This window comes from Siniperca chuatsi, linkage group LG9 (genome assembly GCF_020085105.1).
Source record: "Siniperca chuatsi isolate FFG_IHB_CAS linkage group LG9, ASM2008510v1, whole genome shotgun sequence".
NCBI lineage: Eukaryota > Metazoa > Chordata > Actinopteri > Centrarchiformes > Sinipercidae > Siniperca > Siniperca chuatsi.
In genome coordinates this window covers 1,627,191-1,649,445 of record NC_058050.1, presented here as the reverse complement: position 1 = coordinate 1,649,445, position 22,255 = coordinate 1,627,191, and the positions used below count along the sequence as shown (strand labels likewise).

The 22,255-nt window shown below is 43.7% G+C and overlaps 1 protein-coding gene across 3 annotated transcripts in view; it reads left to right on the top strand.

Annotated features, from left to right (window-relative positions):
• LOC122881857 (DENN domain-containing protein 4B-like) overlaps positions 1–21,915 on the top strand; it is a 57,424-nt gene extending 35,509 nt beyond the window's left edge. For all 3 annotated transcript variants that reach the window (XM_044208530.1, XM_044208531.1, XM_044208529.1), the window contains exons 11-29: positions 668–768; positions 1,095–1,310; positions 2,677–2,822; positions 3,294–3,427; positions 3,535–3,649; positions 6,808–7,014; positions 8,186–8,314; positions 8,786–8,930; positions 9,219–9,374; positions 10,895–11,123; positions 11,261–11,534; positions 12,167–12,271; positions 12,489–12,664; positions 13,789–13,945; positions 14,043–14,282; positions 15,296–15,392; positions 15,541–15,706; positions 15,953–16,011; positions 17,319–21,915. In XM_044208530.1, the coding sequence (XP_044064465.1) occupies positions 668–768; positions 1,095–1,310; positions 2,677–2,822; positions 3,294–3,427; positions 3,535–3,649; positions 6,808–7,014; positions 8,186–8,314; positions 8,786–8,930; positions 9,219–9,374; positions 10,895–11,123; positions 11,261–11,534; positions 12,167–12,271; positions 12,489–12,664; positions 13,789–13,945; positions 14,043–14,282; positions 15,296–15,392; positions 15,541–15,706; positions 15,953–16,011; positions 17,319–17,464 (2,998 nt within the window). In that variant the 3' untranslated portion in view covers positions 17,465–21,915. The remainder of the gene's footprint in view (positions 1–667; positions 769–1,094; positions 1,311–2,676; positions 2,823–3,293; positions 3,428–3,534; positions 3,650–6,807; positions 7,015–8,185; positions 8,315–8,785; positions 8,931–9,218; positions 9,375–10,894; positions 11,124–11,260; positions 11,535–12,166; positions 12,272–12,488; positions 12,665–13,788; positions 13,946–14,042; positions 14,283–15,295; positions 15,393–15,540; positions 15,707–15,952; positions 16,012–17,318) is intronic.
• Positions 21,916–22,255: the final 340 nt, after the last annotated feature.

Below are 22,255 nucleotides of genomic sequence, written 5' to 3'. Positions count from 1 at the left end.
CACCACTATACCCTTAGGAAACTATAAAAATTAAAAACTGGCTTTCATGTGTGTCATGGGTCATCCATCAAGGTGCTGTCTGCGCTTTGCCTTATCAGCGTGCAGAGGACAACAAACCTGTCTCTGAATCTGGGGATTTATCTTCACAATCAACACAGAACACGCATTTGATTCACTTTTAAAAGTAGGCCACCTTGTTTAGAACAATATTTTCAAGCATCAAATACAGATATTACTCAACTTATCACATCGGGCATTTTATACAGGCCTGTCACTGTGCATCATAACAGAAAGCAGAACTAGTAACTAGCTAAACGTGTAAATGTATTGAAGTTAGTCTATAATAAAATGTAAGTTCTGCCTCAAACTTGTTTTACCAATCATTAAGTTGAAGTGAAACACAATCTTTGGATTTTACCGAAACATAGGTTAAACCTGATATGATAAAACGTTTGAAAACTATCAGTCCATAAAACTGCCACTCGCCCCTGTAGAGCGTGGGCCCAATATACAAGTCTGAGTCCTCACCGCAGCGCCCCGGGTTCGAATCCAACCCGCGGCCCTTTGCTGCATGTCAATCCCCTCTCTCTCCCACATTTCCTGTCTCTATTCAGCTGTTCCTATCAAAGAAAGGCAAAAAGCCACTCACCATCTTCCCGTGTCTCAGGTTGGAGGACAAGAAGCCGTTGTCATGGCGATCGTTACCCAGGAAGCACGGCAAGACCCTGTTCAACACCCTCACCAACCTCCACAAGACCCTGGAGAAGAGTGAGTGACAGCTCTCGTCACATGATTGACAGACAGCTTTTCAAAATAAAGTAACGAGAGTGCTTCAGAGACTACAGCGAAGGAAAACAAAACTGTAGTACTGTTAATCAAATATTGTAACACGCATTTTATGTTTAACATTCCTCAACAGTTATTTGCTGTGTCCATGCATTTTAAAACATTAAATATATCACACATAAATATAGATAATTGAATCTTATACAGACTCACTTCCTCTTAGCAGAGAATGTTTTTTGATTTCATTTGATAATTAAAATTAAATGTAACCTCTGCTGTATTTTCCTCTTCTCTCCTCGCCGCTGCAGTTTGCACTCCCGGTCAGGAGGAGGCGACGTTGGAGTTCCTGTTGACTGACTACGATCAGATCTACAGGAGTCAGAAGCAGCTGGAGCTGGAGATCCAGGAGGCGTTCCTTCGCTTCATGAGCTGCCTGCTGCGAGGATACCGGACCTTCCTGCTGCCCATCACCCAGGCACCATCGGACACCACCACCGACTGCAGCTCCCTGTTCAACCTGCAGGGTGAGCGCTGACGGAGGGAGTGTATTTGTGTGCGTGCGCTTGTGCACTGGAGCTGAAATGACCAAAAATTAACTGATTATAATTAGGGCTGGGCTATAATTTAATATCATTACTGTTTAACACTTTTCAGCTTAATCGTATCATGATGATGTGTGATCTTATCGTGTTATTTTGCAACAATTTTCTATTGTCCAAACGAATGATTCAGAGCAACCTATACTTAAAGCCTTTCGAGAGTTTGGTGTCGGATATTGTGGCATTGGATTCAGCCATAATGCCCGCCCCTGATTATAACTATTTGATTTCACCAGTTATTAAGTTAAAATGCCAAATATTTGTTGGTCATAGCTCAAACAAATCCTAATAAAAGGAACGTCGTGGAGTTTTTGGCTGTTGATCTGACTAATAACAAACTTAAAGTCTAAACTCTCACTAGTGCACCCTGGAGGCAGCAACGTTATTAAAACCTAATTATTATTATTGTTAGCGTTGGACTGTTACGCCCCAGCCTAGGGGAAACCCTGGCGCAACTTGAAAACAATGAGACTCCCCTCTTCCAGACTCCCACGAACCACCAGCAACAACAAGTTTATGGCCGTTTAATCAGAATCAGAAACACTTTATTGATCCCCGAAGGGAAACTCTTTGTTACAGCAGCTCCCTTTTTACGTCAGTGCACACAGGAAAAAGTTAAAGTTAAGTCGTAACATGGACAGAATAAGAAAAATCATGATTTAAGTATTCTTGATTTAGCTTTTCTTTGAGCCTAAACAGTAGTGGAGCTAAAATGGAAAGGCTTCTTCTCTCTTCGGAGCATGGATGCGATGCCAGTTAGATTTTGATGTTTCTTAGTGCAAGTGTAGATTTTGTTCTGATGGTGGAGCTACTAAAAATGCTCAGGGTGTCTTTAAAACTGTTTTTTTTTAGATTCATCCTTTTGAATGTCTACAGCAAATTACATGGAAATATGGCCAGATTTGACTGAGATGCCGTAGCGTGTTGTGGACCAAATCATGGGCAGACAAACGGACCAACAGCGGCACCAACTTCAACTTTTATTACAATACAGGAGGAAATTTGTTTTGCATGCGGGCATTAAGACACAGGCCTCAGGTATACACTAATGACAATGAACAGCAACAATCAATAGTCAGGGAAAAAATCTAAACAAATCTTCCAGTAGGCCTCGCTGCAAGCAGGGCAGAAAACTGTGGGCTCTGGTGACAAATCTTTCTTTACAGTGGGAGGAACAGGACGCTCGTATACACAGTCACGTCATTATGCATCAAACCACAGTCACAGCGGAAGAGAAATCTCAAACCACGGCTGTGTCTGGCTTTGATCGATGAATCCACTCTCCCTGCAGGTTTCCTGAAGTCTCGGGATCGAACGCAGCAGAAGTTCTACAGTCAGCTGACGAGGACTCAGATGTTCACTCAGTTCATCGAGGAGTGCTCCTTCGTCAGCGACCGGCACGCCTGCCTCGAGTTCTTTGACGAGTGCGTCCAAAAGGTCAGAACCACGACTGTCATTCACCATCTCACCGATCATCACTCGCAGCTTCCTGCAGTGTTTTCACAGTACAAGCCAAAATCTGTGTTACTGTGAAGCAGCTGCAGGAATAACATGGCGGTATTTTCAGTCTCATATCGGTGGTCAAAGGCAACATCTAGCTTTTTACATTTTGTGGAGCTTTCTGCTGTATCCCACAGCCTTCATCAGCAAAGCTCCCTTTGGGATGCGGTTGAAAGTCCTGGAAAAAGCTAGTTAAAGGGCCTTGAGATAAGATTATTTTGTAAAACTACTGTTCCCAAGGTCTAGAATTTGGGTTCTGTACTGCAGTTCCATGATGTTAAATGGATGTTTCCATGAAGAAAATGATCTCCACTTTAAGCCAAGAAAAATAAAAATCAGAATCATTTTTAACATAATAAAGAAATGTCTAATCATTATATTTATTGTTGGTGTGTTGTTTGTCTCCAGGTGGACGTGGAGAAGCCGGAGGAGGTGAGGCTGATCGATCTGGATGAGACTCACGGCGGAGAACACACAGTCTTCATCATGCCTCCTGAAGAACCTCAGGAACCTGACGGGTCGGAGTGTCCCGCCCTCTACAGGTACAGAGCCACAGGGTCTGAAGTCAGAAAGGTCTTAAACTGCAACACAACATATCCCTGGTAAATGTGCTGACAGGATGCTGTTTTTCCTTGTTTCATGCGTCCAGTTATGAAACCTTCCCCACACTGAAGCCAGAGCTCTTTGACCGGCCCCAGGACCAGCTCCGGGTCCCTGCTAAGGGCAGCGCCCCCAGTAGTCCCGCCCCCCGACGCACAAAACAGGTACGACAGCACACAGCATTTAAAAATATTCACAGCAGAAGTGATCTCATAAGTTTTGGCGTTGGATAAGATTAAATGTCTGGACTTCGACCTACAGACGCTTTCTACTTCTCTGTTTTTAATTAAGACTATGTAACTTTTGAAATAAGAATTAACGCATTCTTCCTCTTAGAAATAAAAACTTTAACACAGTCTTTCCCAGTTCAACGTTAGGTCTGGTATGACCGGCAGCTTTTGGTAGCTACTGTTGGCAAACATTAGCTAGATATTGTTGTATAACTGACAAATTAGTTTTGGCTGATTTTTATAATTCCTCTCTTCTTGTGCTACTGTTTACACTACGATTTTAGAATTTACCATTATCCCCTAAATGTCTCATGTAGCCACTGTGCCCAAAGTTAGTCTCACTTTAAACTGAAGTATAAAATGCCCCCACGCTGAATAATGTTGTTCTTTGAATAATAACTCTTTTCTTCTGAAGTCCAACCTATCAGCAAACTTTGCCTTTTTCCAAATGTTACACTTTTTTTTTGATTGGCTGATTTGGGAAAAAGTCCAGTGAATCAATTAGCTTGATATTATTAGCCTGACTAGCTTGTGTTCCAGAGTTCGATTAACAAGAGTTTGTATCTACAACAATGTTGAGAGAAACAATGACCGTAAGTCAGTTTAAGTTAAGAGTTAAAAGCAGATCTTTCGTGTTCGTCCCGTTTGACGATAGTGAACAGTTGGGTAGAAAGTGAGGATGTCCTGAGCCGATCTGGAGGGTCGGGACTGAGGCCATTTCAAGCATTTTGTGATGGATTTACATCTGCAATATAAAGCCCGATCCGGCCAAGTCTGTAAGCTGTATTAATACCAACAGCAACAGACCTGAAGTTGGTTGCAGTAAGACCAGATTTTATGTGTTGATTATCTTTGTCCCATGGAAATATAATGAGCTAGTGTACAGCTGGGTAGAAAGTGGGGCTGTTTACAGGATCAGGATCGGGTCAGGATCAGGATCAGGTCTGATCCAGGCATTTTTTGACACATCGGCATGTCAGGCTTTATGGAGCTGATATCAGAGTACGCTAAGGATGCACTGTAACTCTTGCGCTCTGTGTCGACAGATACTCAGTATGTTCAGATACTCAGATCAATATCTGCGCTGATGTTGACCTTACTTAGGCCCCGTTCACACCGCAAGTCTTAATGCTCAATTCTGATTTTTTGCTCAGATCTGATTTTTTGTTTGGCTGTTCACATTACCTTTTAAAATGTGGCCTATATCTGATTCCAGTGTGAACTGTTTGAGGTTTCAAACTAACCCGCATGCGCAAAAGAACAATAACAATGACATCAGACGCAGCACGCTGTTGCGCTAAAGTTCGGGAGGTTATGGAGGAAGTAAGCATTTTCGCTTTTATTTCAAAATGTTTGTGTAATGGAAGCCGTAACATTAATGAGCAGGTGCTGAAGAGGAGAAGAACGAAGAGAAAGAGAGCAAAATTGGTTATTTTGGCCTTTTGCGGGTTTATGGCTGCAAATTCACTACAGAGGTCTGTGTGGATGCGTAGACGAAGCCAGGAGTGGTGGGAATGTGATGTGAAGAGTTTCACTGAGACGCTGTTTTTTTGCAAACTTTCGGATGTCGAGGGCAACTTTTGATTATCTCTGTCAGCGCCTCTCCTCAAGACTCCTACGACAGGACACTCAATTTAGGCGACCCATCTCTGTGCGGAAACATGTAGGAGTTGGGCTGTATTGGCTGGCAACGGGGGTCAGTTACCGCACGATGGGTAACCTGTTTGGCATTGCCAGGTCTCTTTCTACAGTATATGCGTAGGCTATGTATGTCAAGACTGAAAACGTACCTGTCTCGCCTCTATATCCAGGCTGTCTGCCGAACTCCTCGGAGTTTCAGGCTCCTCTTCACCTGCTTCGTAGCTATCCAGCAGCTCCAACGGCTGACAGCTGGGTTTATCGCCCATAACACGGCTAATCTCGTTATAAAATGGGCAGGTGATGCGACCACGACCTCTTCAGTTGTTAGAATCATTTGCTTCTTTAAATTTACTTTTAAGACTCTTCAACTTCCTTTGGCACTGAAGCCACGTTCTTCTGTGTCCCCGTTCTTCCATTTCGTGTGCTATTTTTCAAAAAACGGAGCGGTTACGGTAGGATCTTTCTAGTTTAGCTTGAATTGAAGTATCTCCCCATGTACTAATTAGGTCTAACACCTCACTCTCCCTCCATTGACTCGCTCCATCGCTGTTCTCCATATCTAGTCAAGTTTTTAATGTTACTGTCTGCGTCTGTTGTGTCTGGGGCTGACTCGCCGGCACATAATTGTGACAAATGTCGACGTAGATTGACATAAAAGTCGCATCAAATCCGCCTTGGTTGTTTACACTGCGGCCGCATTGAAAAAAATCAGATCTGGGTCTGATTCAGGACCACATATGTATGTGTCTAAATCTAATTTGGAAAAAATCAGATCTGGGCAAGATTTGAGTGTTCACACTACCTCTGAAGAAGTCTGACCTGGTCACTTGACCCCAAAACAAAATCGCATTTGGGCCACTTTTGCCTGCAGTGTGAACGGGGCCTAAGAGGAGGGAGTATCAGTCAGAGCAGACCACATGAAATACAGTCAATGTCATTATGAAATTTAGAGTTTCAGGCGTGTGGTTTATGGATCAGTACTTACGCTACACTCTGGTTTTACATTCTGACCCAGTTTTCCCTGAATGAAGAACGGAGGAGGAACCTTGTTTTAACAGTCTTACTGTGTATCATTTCATTTTAATGAATCATTATCAATTTTTCACTGCTCATCCAATATTCAGAAGCCACAGACTGTGTGAATATGAGTGGGTTTGGGGTGAAAACGTCACCTACAGAAGTTATTTTCAGATCTCTGAAAGAGTTTAACCGGGTTATTTAAACCACTTATTCCTAAGTGGAACGTTTTTTAACCTTTTTATCTTTTGTTTTTCACACAGCAACAGATCCTCCTCCTCACGCTGCTTTGTTTAAAAACATTACATCTGATGATGTCTGCACATTTTGAGTAAAGAGCGTTGTGCGATAAAGAAATGTTCAGGAAACAAAGAAGGTATCTTATCATGTTCACCTTCAGCATCTGATGTGATGTAACGTCTTCTGCCTCCCAGGAGATCAAGTTGGCCCAGAAGCGAGCTCAGAAGTACTCGGCGGTGCCGGACATGTGGTCTAAGTGCCTCCTGGGTCACTGTTACGGCCTCTGGTTCATCTACCTGCCCACCTTTGTTCGGGCGGAGAGCGCAAAGGTGCGCGCGCTGCACACGGCGTACGACGTCCTCAAACACATGGAGAATCGCAAGGTGGTGCTGCCGGATGAGGTGAGTTGACTGGGTCAAAGGTCACTGCCACAGTGATGTTCTGGGTGTTTGTTTGTTTTTTGTTATTTTGGTCAACTTTATTGCATTTTAGGACCTAAAAGACTTATGCTGCTGTTATTTCTGAATTTCTTTTCCTTCTGCATATTGTACAAGTAAGAATCAGCTCCTGCGTTTCAGAGCGACCCTTTTTAAGAGAGAGTAGTATCATCGGTTGTTTGCTAGGCACTGTATGTGACAACATAGTGACATGACGCACAAATAGCTCATTTATTGGACAGAGTTTTGGAAATTTGTCGTCTGAAGAGTTCAGTGTTTTGTTTTTTAAAGCTGAGTTTACTACAATACATGAGGTAAAGCTCGGGAATACAGGCAAGAGAAATCATCAGAAATACAGAAGATACACACAGAAGGGAAATCGAAATCGGATGAAACGTAATACAAAATTTTAAAACAAACAGTTACATTTTTGAGGCCCTCGGATAATGTTGAACCTGCAACCCAGATAGACATATTTGAGCCCTTTTCCACTGCAGGAACATAACAACCTGTAACCTGAACTTTGAGTCTTTGGTACAAGGTTTCTCCTTGTGCTTCACTTTATTTAGCAAACAGGGATGTTTCAGGTTTATGTCATTAAAAAGGAGACAGCGCTGCCAAAATGGTGCTCATCGAATTTTTCGGCCTGCTTCACTGCAGCGTGGAGATGCTTTATTTTTCTATACATGTTTTTAATCTTCTGCAGCACTGTTTGTCTGTGTTTTCAATCACTGAGAAATCTTCTGGCCCACCTTTTGGTTTCTAACAGCTGACTCCAGCTCTTCTCCAAATGTCCTTCTATCCACTATGAAGCCTGGACACAATAACAACAATAATAATGATAATAATGATAATAATAATAATAATAATGATAATCGAGCGCTTGAAAAGGTACTCAAACGCACTTTACAAGACAATAACAGACAGTAAAAGCCTTGTTGTGGTGTGAAGTCATTGAAAGTACCTGGAACTTGGATTTAGTTCCACCTCCTGAGCAGAGCCCACATTTAGTTCCAGGAACTCCTCCCCAAAGCAGGACCGGAGACAGTGGGTACAGGTTAGGAAAGGGGACATTAGGAAGCCACAGTGTGCGAGTGCATGATGGTGTGTGTGTGTGTGTGTGTGTGTGTTTCAGGTGTGTTACAGGATCCTGATGCAGCTGTGCGGTCAGTACGGTCAGCCCGTCCTCGCTGTTCGAGTCTTGCTGGAGATGAAGAAGGCTGGAATCACACCCAACACCATCACCTACGGATACTACAACAAGGTCCGAACACACACACACACACACACACACACACACACACACACACGCGCTTGCCCTGGACACACTCATCCAGTTATCCTGCAAGCATGAGGAAAATTGGAAATGTGGAGAGGAAAGAGGGAATAGATAACTGATTACACGTCTGCCAACAACCAAAAAATAAGATAACTGGGAAATAAAGTGACTAGTGAGAGATAAAAATCAGAGTAAAATACTTTTTTTCCCTCTTTTTTTGACCAAATACTTGGAGGTTATAGGAATATTATTATTATTTAACTATATTTTTGACTCGTCTGAACCTTTTACTGCCTTTTGTCAGTTTAAGGGGCTCCATACGTCTTTACAGTTTTACGTATCAGTATAAAAAAAACACTGAAGTCAGGGATGCTGCAGAGAAACACGTCAGTGAATGGATGGGCGTTTGCATTAATACAGAGAAATGTGATTGAATCAGATGTCCTCTGTCCTCAGGCAGTGCTGGAGAGCAAGTGGCCCTCCACCAGTCAGGGTGGACGTCTCCGCTGGGCCAAGCTGAGGAACGTCCTGCTGGCTGTGGCCCATTTCAGACAGCCAATCAAACAGCGCCAGAAGAGCGGCTCAGTGGGGTCGCGGGGAGGTCAGAAAATATTCAATAAATATTTCCCGCACAATTGAGAAGGATATTATTTGTCATCATGGTGTCTGTTTACAAAATAACTCCAGAAGAGTGTGATTATAAATGTCATCTCAACATCAAACCTGTAAATATAATGAGATAATTACATTTTTAGTATTTTTCTGAATAAATTTGTCATAAAGGGGGGGGGGATTTTTCTGAGTCATGCTGTAGCTCGAATTTTTAAGATAAAACCAGAGAAAATAATCATAATTTAAGTTATTCTGTTTGATCTTTTTACTTTAAAAGAAGCGATGGCGTACCCCGACCAGAGGCCCCGCCCCCACTCCTCTCTGATTCGTCAGTCCAGTTGGAGCGGTCTGTCTGAAAGCTCCAGTCATGAGTCTCTGACGGGTTCACTGGTGAAGAGCAACAGTCTGAACAGCATGAAGACATCCACTGACAGTAAGAGACAAGCTTACGTCCTCTTCCTCACCTTCATTGTCTCGCCACACGCTTTCTATCGCTGTCTGCCGCGGCCTCTTCTGCCGATATCACCACTGGATGGCGCCAAAGTCAGGAATTTTCTACTTTTCCTCTAAATGTGTTTTTAGCTGAATTTCTCCTCCTCTCTTTTGTTTTTATTAAACCTCTTGTGCAGGAGGTTCATTCTTCTTGACAATGACATGAACAGGATCTTTAATTGACATTTAATGCGTTACTACTTGTAGGCACAAAAAAAAACCTTGGTCCTTCACCCTCCGCGGGTGGTCTCATCCTTCGAGCTCGGGTCCTCTACCAGAGGCCTGGGAGCTTGAGGGTTCTGCGCAGTATCTTTGCTGTTCCCAGTACTGCACTCTTCTGGACCGAGATGTCTGGTGTTCTTCCAGGGATCTGCTGTAGCCGCTCCTCCAGTTTGGGGGTCACTGCCCCGAGTGCTCCGATGACCACGGGCATCACTGTCGCCTTCACCTTCCAGGCCTTCTCCAGCTCTTCTCTGAGCCCTTGGTACTTCTCTAGTTTCTCATGTTCCTTTCTCCTGATGTTGCCATCACTTGGTATTGCCACGTCAACCACAACGGCTTTCCTCTGCTGTTTGTCCACCACCACGATGTCAGGCTGGTTCGCCATTACCATTCTGTCAGTCTGGATCTGGAAGTCCCACAGGATCTTGGCTCGGTCGTTCTCTACCACCTTTGGAGGTGTTTCCCACTTTGACCTCGGGGTTTCCAGCCCATACTCAGTGCAGATGTTCCTGTACACTATGCCAGCATCTTACACCCTGCAGTTATGTGCTGGATTGTCTCAGGGGCCTCTTTGCACAGCCTACACCTTGGGTCTTGTCTGGTGTGGTAGATCTGGGCCTCTATTGCTCAGGGCCTGCTCCTGTGCAGCCATGATGAGTGCCTCTGTGCTGTCCTTCAGTCCGGCTGTGGCTCTCACACTCACTATATATATATATATATATATATATATATATATATATATATATATATATATATATATATATATATATATATATATATAGTTTTACCCAGTATTTTATATATTTTTCACCTCGTAGTCTTCAGTTAAAGGTCAGATACTACATACAGTTTAATAAATTGACAATTGCAATCCAGTCATCTTTTATTGGAGGGTTTACTTGCAGCCATTTCTTTCTATTCTACACATCATGTGCCATTGGTTTATCAGGGCCCAGGTATAATGTAACTACGGAGAAATCAACTTCTATTCCAAATATTTTATTCTCTCGAGCAATCTCTCGCCAATATGATAAAATTAAAGCACAATCCCTGAAAGTATGAGAACGATCAGCTGGTTTTTTTTTTTTACCTCCACATTGCCTCTAGCGTTCACCCTGAGAGCTCCTTAGTATACATTTCAAATGTAGAGTCACAAAATGTTACGTGTTATTTATGAGTTTCTGCTGTACAATCGCATCCAGCAGTCTTTCGAACTCCTCTCTCTTTTCTGTCCCACAGAGAAGAAGAAGTCCGTCCTCCGTAACGAAGGTACCAACGGCTGCGGTGACGGCGTCTCCCGTAAACCTCCGATGGGACGCAGAGACACATCCACCCCGCCTCCAGCGCCCCCCGGCGGTGTCCTGGTTCGGCGGAGTCAGGTCTGCCTCTCCACCTTCTACAAAGAGTGTGCAGAGACGGCCGACTCCGAGCCGGACTGCAGCTGCCAGCCGGCAGAGAGAGACGGCAGGTCAGTCTGTTTTCATTTCTCAGCGGGAATAATGACATTGGAATAGTTTAATATAATCTACACCGGCACTGTATCCTCTGACCCTGGCGTAGTTCTGTACACCTCACATCATTCATCGTTTGCCCTTTGACCTGCAGACCTGTAGGAACGCGTGACTCGGCCGGCAGTCATAAGGTTGTAGACGAAAACTACAACAACGTCTCCTCCCCGAGCCGAGGAGGCCTGGCAGGGAAACTCCAGCAGCTTCTCACTCCGACCAAAAACCGAGTGTCTGTTCGACGAGCCGCCAGCGTGGACGACCGGCGAGGAGGGTTAGGACGAAGACTGTGTGAACAGAGGCAGTCCAGGAAAGCCCAAGTGGCTGAAACACTGCTGAAAGCCAAGGAGAGGCTGGTCACCGCTACCTCAGAGGTTCGACTTCGTCTTTGCTCTTAGATATTGATTTCTATGTAAAAGGGTAACACGTATGTAAGGGACGGGAATGTTTGCAAATCTCACAATTCAATTTGATTTTAGAATTGATTCTCAAATTAAAAAATCGATTCTGATTTCAACAAATGGTAAAGGGCCTGTTCACTCGTGTCTAGGCCACTGAATGGAAACATATATATTAAGTTAACTGCAATATTTGGAAACAGTCTTGAGAATAATGAAATGATGTGAATAATAATGAAAACACTGTAACTCTCAGATAACACAGCAGCCCTGGTAAGATTTCCACATACAAAATAAAAACACAATATACAAAAATAGAAAAACTTATTTTGTGTCTCAGCAACTTCAGTTGTTAAAACATACAAATAAGATATTGTTGCACAGATTAAAATAGGATGCATCTCTTTTTTTAAATATAATTTCACATGAATTTAAAAAAATAAATGAACAAAAATTCACTTGAAATCGTAGAAGAATTGTGATTCCTATGTGATTATTTCCCCCCCCGACCCTAATGTTTGTTAAACAGAATCATGTAGTCTAGTACTTCTCGTGGTGATGTTTAGACTGTTACTTAAATAATCTGGTTCCACGTTGTCTTGTCTCAGAGTTCGTTGTCTGTAGGAAGTGACCTCGACTTGGCGGACACGCCCAGTCCAGCCTATCCTCTGCGCAGGTCCTGGGACGCCAATCAAGAGGGGACGGGGCTTGAGGTAAATGGTTTGTCAGGAAATGACGGCAGCAGCTAGCGTGGTTCATAGATAGGTCTGTTGTCGATGTTATCAAGTGGGTTTTATTTTCCATTAATGTGAAGCACTCGGTGCATGTAATCTCTTTACTGTAAAGCACTTTGAGCTGCATTTCTTGTATGAAAGGTGGTTTATTAATATTATTGCCATTCCCCACCCGCTCCCCCCTCCGTGTGTCCAGGTGTTGATGTCCAGCTGCTCACTGTGTCGCAGCTGTAACTCGTTGGTTTATGACGAGGAGATCATGGCCGGCTGGACGTCGGACGACTCCAACCTGAACTCGTGCTGCCCGTTCTGCTGCGCGTCCTTCGTCCCGTTCCTAAACGCTGAGATCTGTGACCTCGGACCCCTCAGCAGGTACGGGCTTTCATCAGTGAACCGGATCCGTCATTTCGGGTTTGATGCTGATACTCTGTGGTGCGTTACATGGGAGAGAAAAACTGTAGCCGTTTTAGCGGCGTGTTTTTAGTTTGGACTCGCCAAACGTGTGACACTTTGGTCCAGAGCGAAGTATCTCAAGAATTATTTGATGGATTCCCATGAAATTGGGTACAGACCAACCCCCAGGGCCGATGCTGGGCTGCGAGGTGATTGTTGTGCAGCGGCCGCCCTCTGTATTGCAGGATCATGGGTCGCAGACTGGCCAAGAAATACTTTTTTTCCACACACAATCATTAGAAAAGGAGCAGTTGTAAAATGATGAATACATTATTCTAAGTGTGACAAACACAGTGAAAGGAAAGTTTGTACTATGAGAATTTGATTCATTCTGTCCAGTAAAAGTTGTAAAGTAGAGCTGCACCAGAGAAAGACTCCAACGCCGATGCTTTCCAAAGGCTGAGTCCTCTGAGTGTTTCTCCAGCGCCACCAGCTGGTCAACATTTCTCCTTGTACAGTAATTAAGTTCATTACAATTATCCCTAAAAGTGACAGAATACCTGTCAGTATGCATGTTAACATGCTCTCTGTAGTGGCAGCATACTAATGTTAGCATGATATAATGCTAGAGTTCTTAGGACTGTCCAAATCCACAAATCTTCAAGTCCGCAAGGGGCCTCAAGTGGAGTCCGCTTGGGGAAGCAGATTATTATTACTACTACGGATGTGACGAAGTAGTAGTAGCAATAATAATAATAATAATAATAATAATAATAATAATAATATACATTTTTAAAAATAAATAAAATCCCTCGTGGGCCCAGAACCCTTGCAGACTAGACGTTATAATGGTGACAAGGTGTGTCTGCAAGTCCCGGAGTCCAGAGAGTCCCAAGTCCACAAGAGGGTCTAGAGGGTGGACAGCTGGTCTTTAGATTTAGGTAACAACATGGCCTTTCCTTTGGTGTCACCCTCAGGACCAACTTTAGTTGCCCCGTTAGTGGGAAGGATCAAAGAATAACTCCAGTGATACTGTAACGGCAGCCAACTGTTCTGTTTAAATACTAGCTACACCAGTCTTCCTCTTTGTCCGCTTCTCTCAGCGCGGAGCGCAGCAACTGGAACGTGGAGGACGAGGTGGAGAGTGCAGTCAGGCCCCCCAGTGGCCAGGAAGCCTCCCTGCGACACCAGTGTAACGGTCTGAGTGAAGACTCCAGCTCCGAGACCAGCAGCTACTCCGAGACCAGCAGAACAACCACGGTAACACACACTTTAAATGGTTTATTACAATCCATTAATAGTTTCTGTTGTTTTGCTTTCATATAATTTCGTCTTCCTACACACCCCCCTCCCTCAGGGTTCGTCAGGGGCCGGTGCTCCCCAGGTGACGGTGGCCTACCTGAGCCCCCTGGTTCTGAGGAAGGAGCTGGAGAGTCTGCTGGAGAACGAGGGCGAGGCGGTCCTGGCCCAGCCTCAGTTCCTGGACAACCACTCCATCATCTTCTGGAACCTGGTCTGGTACTTCCAGCGCCTCAGCCTGCCCAGTAACCTGCTGCAGCTGGTCAGAGCCTCGCCACTGGTCAGCCAGTTCACGCAGGTAGCCCACAGTCTGATGCCGCCTGGACACTGTGTGATGGATTTTAGAGGACCGTTAACAGGCCTCCATCCCCACATTGATGTCTTACTTTGGTGGGCAGGTTAGCTAACTGATAAATGTTCAGCAAAGTTAGTTTCCAAAACAGAGACATTTTCACATACAAAGAAAAAAAGGGCCTGGTTTTCAGCTTAAAAAGAGAAAAAGCATTACTGTTTTTGTTAATCCTGTACGGGGACATGTCCTGTGTTTTGTATTGGAAAAAAGTTACTTTGACAAGTGCACCTCTGAAAAGTCGGGCTGGTAGGCTCGTTGCGCTCAGCTAAATGGTTACACACAGTCAGCTTTTGTTTCATCTTGTTCTTGTTAGCCTAATGAGATCCATATGACTGTGCCAATCAGATTGGCTGTAGTACTGAAGCATATCGGTACCGTAAAGGTACCAAATTTCGATGCGGAAAGGTTGAGCTCGTTTCAGCTTGAGGCACGTTGAGGCAGCTGCACAAAAAAACTTTGTTTGAAAGAGCTCTAAAAATATTAAAACGGCTGGAAAGAAAGGCACTCACAATCCCAAAAGAATGCTTAGTGGACAAACAGACGATGATATATTAGATTCCCAGCGGGTGTTGACTTTCAAAATAAAAACGGAGATGCAGAGCTACGGCTTTGAATCTTCTGTCTTCTTATCTACAGCAGCTCGAACCACAATTTAAAACACAAACAACGAAACATTTTCAGTGAATTCAAACGTCAGATCAAAGCTCTCATTAAATGACAGTTTGATGTTTTAGGAGACTGACGTCCAGATATGCCAACTGTTATTGCTTTTTTTTTTTTTTTTTTTTTTTTTTTTTATTCAGGCCAGAAAAATGAGATAAACCAGAAATAGCCGAAGCTTTTTGACAACATTTGTGGGAATGACGCCAATAAAATAAAGTAAGGTGGGGTGAGATGAAAGACAACACACTGATCCACAGGCTCTCTTTCTCTCGTCATGTGTGTTGTGTGTTTCCCAGCTGGAGAACTCGGCAGTGAGGGTGAGGCTCCTCTGGGACACCCTGACCCCCGACACAGACCAGTGGCCCCCCCTCTACATCCTCTGGAGGATCCACAGTAAGACAAAGACACGGCCTACACTGATACACAGGAACAAGAACCTCACCTGTTTGGATCTATTTCACTTTTTAATGAGATTCCACATACGTACGCTATAATATTTATTTCCTGTCGCTGCTTCCCCCCCCTCCCCTTCTTCCACCAGGTGGCGTCCCGATGAGAAGCTACAGCTGGCGGAGACACAACCACCCGTTCACTCTGTCCTTCCTGGAGGAGGTGCTGCGGTGGGTCGGCATGAATGAGGTGCACAAAGCGGTCACCCTCTTCCTGGACACGCTGGCCAAACAGCCGGGCTCCGCCTGGACACAGAGGTGGGGGCTGGTTATTTATAGACGTAAATGTTATTGGTTATTAGCACCATTGAATCCAGATTGTGAGCAACAAGAAACCAGGTAATTCCAGGTAAATGTACAGCTTAAAGTTTGACAGAGGTCCTTTAAAACATAAACAAAGTATAATGATTGTTTCCAGACAATGAAGACGTTCTCCTACAAGATTTTAATAAGTGAAATGTGAATGTATTCTTTAATGTTGTGTGTGTGTTTTGTGTTTGACAGGAGTTTGTACAGAGAGTTCCTCTTCCTCACACTGGCAGCTATGGGCAAAGACCACGTCGGTAAGGATACAACGGATTTATGTTTATATCAGAATCAGAGATACTTTATTGATCCCCGAGGGGAAACTCTTTTGTTACAGCAGCTCAACGTCACGTCAGTGCACACAGGAAGAGAAGCACTGAGCAAAAAATATAATACACTATAATACAGGTCAGATAAATTAAGTACCGGGGGGTATAAGTATAAAATAAAATAAGTGTTTACCGGTTGATGATAATAATACGGTATATTGTACAGCAGTAATAGAGGTATGAATAAATATCACTATCAATAAATAGGGAATTTAAAAGAGTATATTGCACAGCAGTATTAACACAGGATATTGCACAATTATGTCAAGTATTGCAGAGATGTAATGTAATGATCAATGTCCAGTTTAGTGACTTCGGGTCATACAGACTGACACTTAGAGGGAGGAGTTAAAGAGTCTGATGGCCACAGGCAGGAATGACTTCCTGTGGTGCATTGTGGGGGGATGAGTCTTCCTCTGAAGGTGCTCCTTTGTTTGACCAATGATACAATATATTAGAATATAACGCCGGGGACACACAGGAGGCGGAAGCGCCCTGAAGCAGCCCGAAGCGCTGCCCGCTTCCTTTCGCCGCTCGTGTTAACCAATTGGGTTGTTCAGACAGAGTACGGAGCTCCGTGGTTACGATAGTTTCGGCGTCCGGTCTATTTTTTCCGCATGCGAATCTGGCAAGAAAACATACTGATAATCTATTAGAAACGATATAAATTGATATTACCCCTTTGATTTCCCCCCCCCCCCCACACGATGAAATATCAAGATCTCCCCATCCACTAGATCTATTAGAAATAGTAAAACTGCTGTTTGTGATTGTGTTTTTTAAATTACGTACTTATTCCACATTTTTTTCAGTTGTCTCTAAACAGAGAGCGAGATCAAGACAAGGCCATCCTTTTAACTTCATTGTTGCAGAGGAAGCAACGCGCCGCAGAAACACAAAGCTTTGAGTTATAAACTCATGAGGTTATTATAAAGATCAGTTCCTTATTGTGATTAGAAAAGAGCAGAATCGCTTGTTGACCGGCTTCTGGTCAAGGCCAGGCCGCTGCTCGCAGGAGAAATGACCTAGCGTGGCGCTTTGCGGCGCTTCCGCCTCCTGTGTGTCCCCGGCGTGATGTATAAAATATAAATATATTACATTATAAAAACAGAATAAAGGTTACTGGGTAGTTTTAAGGTTAATGACACCAGTTTTAATGGGAAAAATCACTATATGTATCACTATAGTATACTTGATGATAATCCTTTGCTCTCTCTCTCTCTCTCTCCCTGCAGCTGCGTTCGATAAAAAGTACAAGGCGGCGTACTCTCGGCTCAGCAGCACTCTGGGTCGAGAGGAGCTCCATAAGAAGCGAGCTCAGCCTCCCAGCCCCAAAGCCATCGACTGCAGGCGCAGCTTCCACCCGCCACTCGAATGCTGATTATCCAGGAACCAAATGTGCCACTCGTCCCTGATGACTCCTGCAGCATTCATCCCTTTGAGGGGAAGAGGAGAAACGGCAAACCCAGCATCCCTGCTGCCTTCACCTGCTTGTATTCTTCACCTCTCTGCTGCCTCCCGGTGGATGTCGGAGTGACGCGCTCCTTCCTGTCCTCTGTACCTCTGTTTGCCTCGTCGATGTGAATCCAGCAGCTCTTTGTCTCCATTAAAGATCCTGAAAGTTGATCCGGCTGCAGCGGACGGCGCTGAGCTGGACTGAAGAGCTCGTACAGAAACAAAACACTTCTCTCAACAAGGGTTAACGCGCTGAGCCGAGATCTACGAGGAGCGCTGTATCGACTGAAGGCAAGGAAGCTCGGGTTCGTGCATGTCCAGAGGGATCAGCTGTGTTGGTGTTAACTTTTTGTTTTTCCATGTTTTTATAAAAGACACAACCAGAAGATTCAAATCGGACTTGAAGAGCAAAAGGAATCTGATCACAGCGTTGTAGGACGTCAGATTAACCTTTTTACCAGCGTGACCAAGGAAGACATTTGGGATTTTAGTAGGAAAAGGGTCAAATAAAGGTTAAAAGGGCAGAGCATCCATGAAACGCTCCAAACACGACCCAGAAAGAAGCTGCAGACTTCAAGAAGACTTCAAACACCAGGAAACGTCGTGTGGTTAGCTTTCTCAAAGGAAATGAGGTCAGAAATCAATGTTCGTTATCAAGCAGTCAAGGAAACGAACAAGAAGCAGAGACTTTCAAACTCCCTGAATCTTGCAGAAGGCCGACAGTGTTCCCGCAGCTCAATGTGAAGCTACTGAGAGTTGATCTCTCCCAGCATAATTAAAGAAGTGGTTTTTAAGAAGTAATAAAGTCAGAAGCCATCCATCATTCAGCTCTCGAGGAAACGAAACAAGAAGCAGAGACTTTCACACTCCCTGAAACGTCAGATCTCCTGTTCTGCTTGTTGATCTTCCAGAGGGCAAAGACTGTCAGTTTTAATATGAAGCCACAACATATTTTAAGGTTTTGAATTTTTTCCAATGTGATTACGGTGGCTCACTAACGCTTTGGACTTTTGGAACTGAAAAGGCGCAGAGATCATCCTTCAAATCAGGAAACGCAACAGAACAAGAGGCTCGTAAGGCTTCATCCAGAACTCCGACTCTGAAAGATTCACTTAAGTCTCAAAATTTGTAGAACGTCAGTCAGAGAATAAGTTCACCTTCGGTCGGTCACGTCCGAACACAAAGGGAAACAAACCCTGCATCTAATAATTAATCGTTGTCTTAGCCGGGTTCCAAACTTCTTAATCACCGCCACATCTCCGAGTTCTTCCAGCAGTTCAAACACGTCTGGTGTTGTGCTCATTGACAGCTGTTGGAGCCAATCAGAGCTTTGGAGGCGGGATGAAGAACAGGGACGTCGTCTTTCCGTGCCGGAGCCAGAAAAGTCTGCCACAAAAAATGGCGGCAGGTGCGGATGAGATGTTTGCGGCTGTACAGGTTGTCGTGAGTCAGCTTCGAGAAATAACAGCTCTTAACTCAACACAGTCCTTTGATCGACGTGACGAACGCTGAGTTGACTGCTGCCGGCGCCCTCTACCGCTGCGTCCACTGCGTCCACTGGAGGTGACGGTGACGGGACGGAAACGTCACTCGCTGCTGACAAAATGGCAATTCATCTATCCAGTATATCACAATAAAATACAAAGATTGGATACGTTTGTGTATCAAAACTGTTTGTTTTTCATATTTCCCATCCCCTCTTGCGACCCCTCAGATTTACCTTGAGACCTCATGGAGGGGCCCCGACCCCCAGGTTGGGAACCACTATCTCCGTGGAATTGATTCTTCACAAAGATTTACCAGCTCAGAGGGTTGTCGGGCATTTCCAGCAGGATCGCGGCAGTTTGATTAAAGGTTTCAAAGGATACAACCGTCTTCCATCTGCGTCAAACAGGAAGCCAACGCCACCCTGAGGCGCCCATCGTCTCTGCTTGGATCTGGATCTTCTTCGGGACCCGGTGGACTCACCTGGAGGCCACAGCAACGTCAAGCTACTGTGAAGTGTTGTATGACGTCGGCTTGGTCGGAAACCGCTCCCACCTGGTTGTTTCCTCAGAGTAGAATCGTGCCTGGACGTGAAGGGCGCCGCCATCTTGGCTTGTTTTGGACAGGAGGATGACGGAGGGAGGGGCTTCAATTCAGACAAGATGATGAGACTTTTTTTAACAGACAGAAAGATGGGAGAAGAAAACTGATAACATACAAGCATAAAGGCCTTTGAGCAGCTGGAGACGTTATAACTTCTGATTAATGTAAGAAAATGTCCTTTTTAAACAAATTGAAAACTAAGATGACGTAAAAACATCACGTTATTGCATTTACTGCTGATTATGACCTCGGTCTAATATTGTAAAATCTGTATTATATGAAGAAAAAAAAAGTGTAGATAGTTATTTATGATTTAATGAAACCCGGAGAGTTTGTGTAATAATGTGAGTCTTCCAGCTAAAGGACATTTTTTTTTAATCAGCAGTTATGACGTCCCCAGCTGCTAAATGGCGACAAGGATTATGGCTATGTCCATTTCTTTTTTTATATAGTTTTATGGGTTTTTTTCCTTTTGATGTAAATTAAAGGGAGTTTTAGAAAATGTCTCAACTTCAGGGAGAAAATGAAAAGATGAGGAGAAACTTGAGGAGGGATTAATGGACACTGTGTTTGTAGACCCACGTAGTTTTCAGCTGCAAGTGTCTGGTTTGGGTTTAGTTAAATACACTTGATTTTCTTTTTAGGTGGAATGTAACGATAATCACAAACATCACAGTCAGGATCTTTTTTTTTTAAACAGTCAAAGCTGTTCAATGTTATCAGACCTGAAGACCCCTTTTCAGACGTTTAAGCAGAAATCCTATTTCGCTGCTCAAATAAATTCCAAACGGACGAGTCGACCGCAGCTTTTGCTCTTCGAAGGTGTGAAGGTTAAAACCTACAGAAACTTAGCAGCTTTTCAGAGCTTTCGACCGCATCTCACGGTCTTCATCGGCGAGAGAAAGTGGCTCGGGACGGAGCGAACTTCCACGCTTGGGTCACGCGATGATGTGCCGATGAAGACTATGGGGTGCGGCTGAAGCCTCTGAAAACCAAGTAAGTGGACTCGTGCACGTACCTGCAGCTCAAATACAGACATTTATCATTTCATCAACACTACAAAACCTAAACGCTGGCTGCGATACGATTTTAGATTTCGGTTAAATTGATCAGGATCCTGAAACAAGGTCATTCTAATGCGTTCTGACTAACTAGCTGCATCGTAACCTGGAGTATTATTATTATTATTATTATTATTATTATTATTATTATTGGATGGATTGCAACTTTCTGTCGCGTAGTCTTTGTCGTGTTCGTTGTCCCAAACCAGACACTCCTGCCGTCGCTCACTGAGCAGCAGCTCCACTAAAACCGTCTTGCTCCGCGGCATCTGGGCAGCAGCAGGCGGGTTGTGGGGATTCGAACCCGCAACCTTACAACCACCTCATAGATTCTGACGTTTGACTTAATAATAACTCTGTTCATGCTTTACAGTAAAAAAAACAAATAGAAAATTGAGTTACTCGTCGCTGAACTTCAGTAAAGAAAAAATACTGAGAAATTTATTGATTTCACTGGAAATTTGTGCCGTTTTTTTAAATGCTGATGTGACCTTTTTATGTTGTTCTTTAAGGTTCGGGAACACAACACCAACTGCAGTGATGTAGAAGTGTAGTCAAACACCGTAACAGGGCGAGAGCTTCTTCAGCTGCTGTTGAAGTCGCTCTGGAAAGGAACAGATTCGTTTCTGTCTCTTTTTGATCGATCAGTTCGGGTTTAATGACTCTCTGAGTGATTTCCTAATAACGTAAATGGGGGAAACAGGAAGTGTCAGCTGCGTGCTCGGCTGCGATCAGTGGGTTGTATATATCATGTGATGCAGTGATTGGAGCAGTCAGTCGGCCAGGTGCCCTGGAGCAAAACAAATCTACATCTGCAAACTCATTTTGCGTGAAAATATCGACTCAAACTAAACAAAGTTTACTGTTGAAAAAGAGTTTTATTTTTTTTGTTTTGAATGTGACCGTTGAGTTTTTGTCTGCTGAGGAGTGAAGGTTGTGTGAGAGTGAGGGTGTTTTCCCCCCTCGCAGTGTGTGTGTTCGTGCACTGGACTGCAGTTTATTCACAGTTAAATTGAAGAGGGGAATTGATTTTTGTCTTGCAGGATGGTTTTATTTGGTTGAGTGATTAGTCAGCGCAGAGCAAAGGAGTGTATTTAAAATAGATAATTGTGTTTGCTGTTGTAATTTATATATGGCTGTGATTTCAGTTGTAAATGTGTTTGTTTTTTTGTTTGTTTGTTTTTTAAGAAAACACAAAAATAAAAGACAGGGATGAGCCCGAAATGTCTGAATCTGTGCTGCTTTGTGGTTTATAAAGGATCGAAAACAAATGTTATTTATTGGCTCATTTGTATATAATTATTATAATTAGCAGACTTAAGTAAATTTACCTGTCTGCACTGATCTCTTGTGAAGTTACACTGAGTTAGTGCAAGCTAAACCGGAAGTCGGACGAGTCTACCTTCAAAATAAGTGTATTAAGCACTAAGTGCATTTTGTCATAGAGTATTAATCCTTATGGGAATTTGCAGTGTTTACAAAGTCACTTAAATCACAAAACAAACAACATATTAATAAGAAATAGTAAACAAAGCCTCAAATAATGAATCTCAGCTATAAAGTGAAGT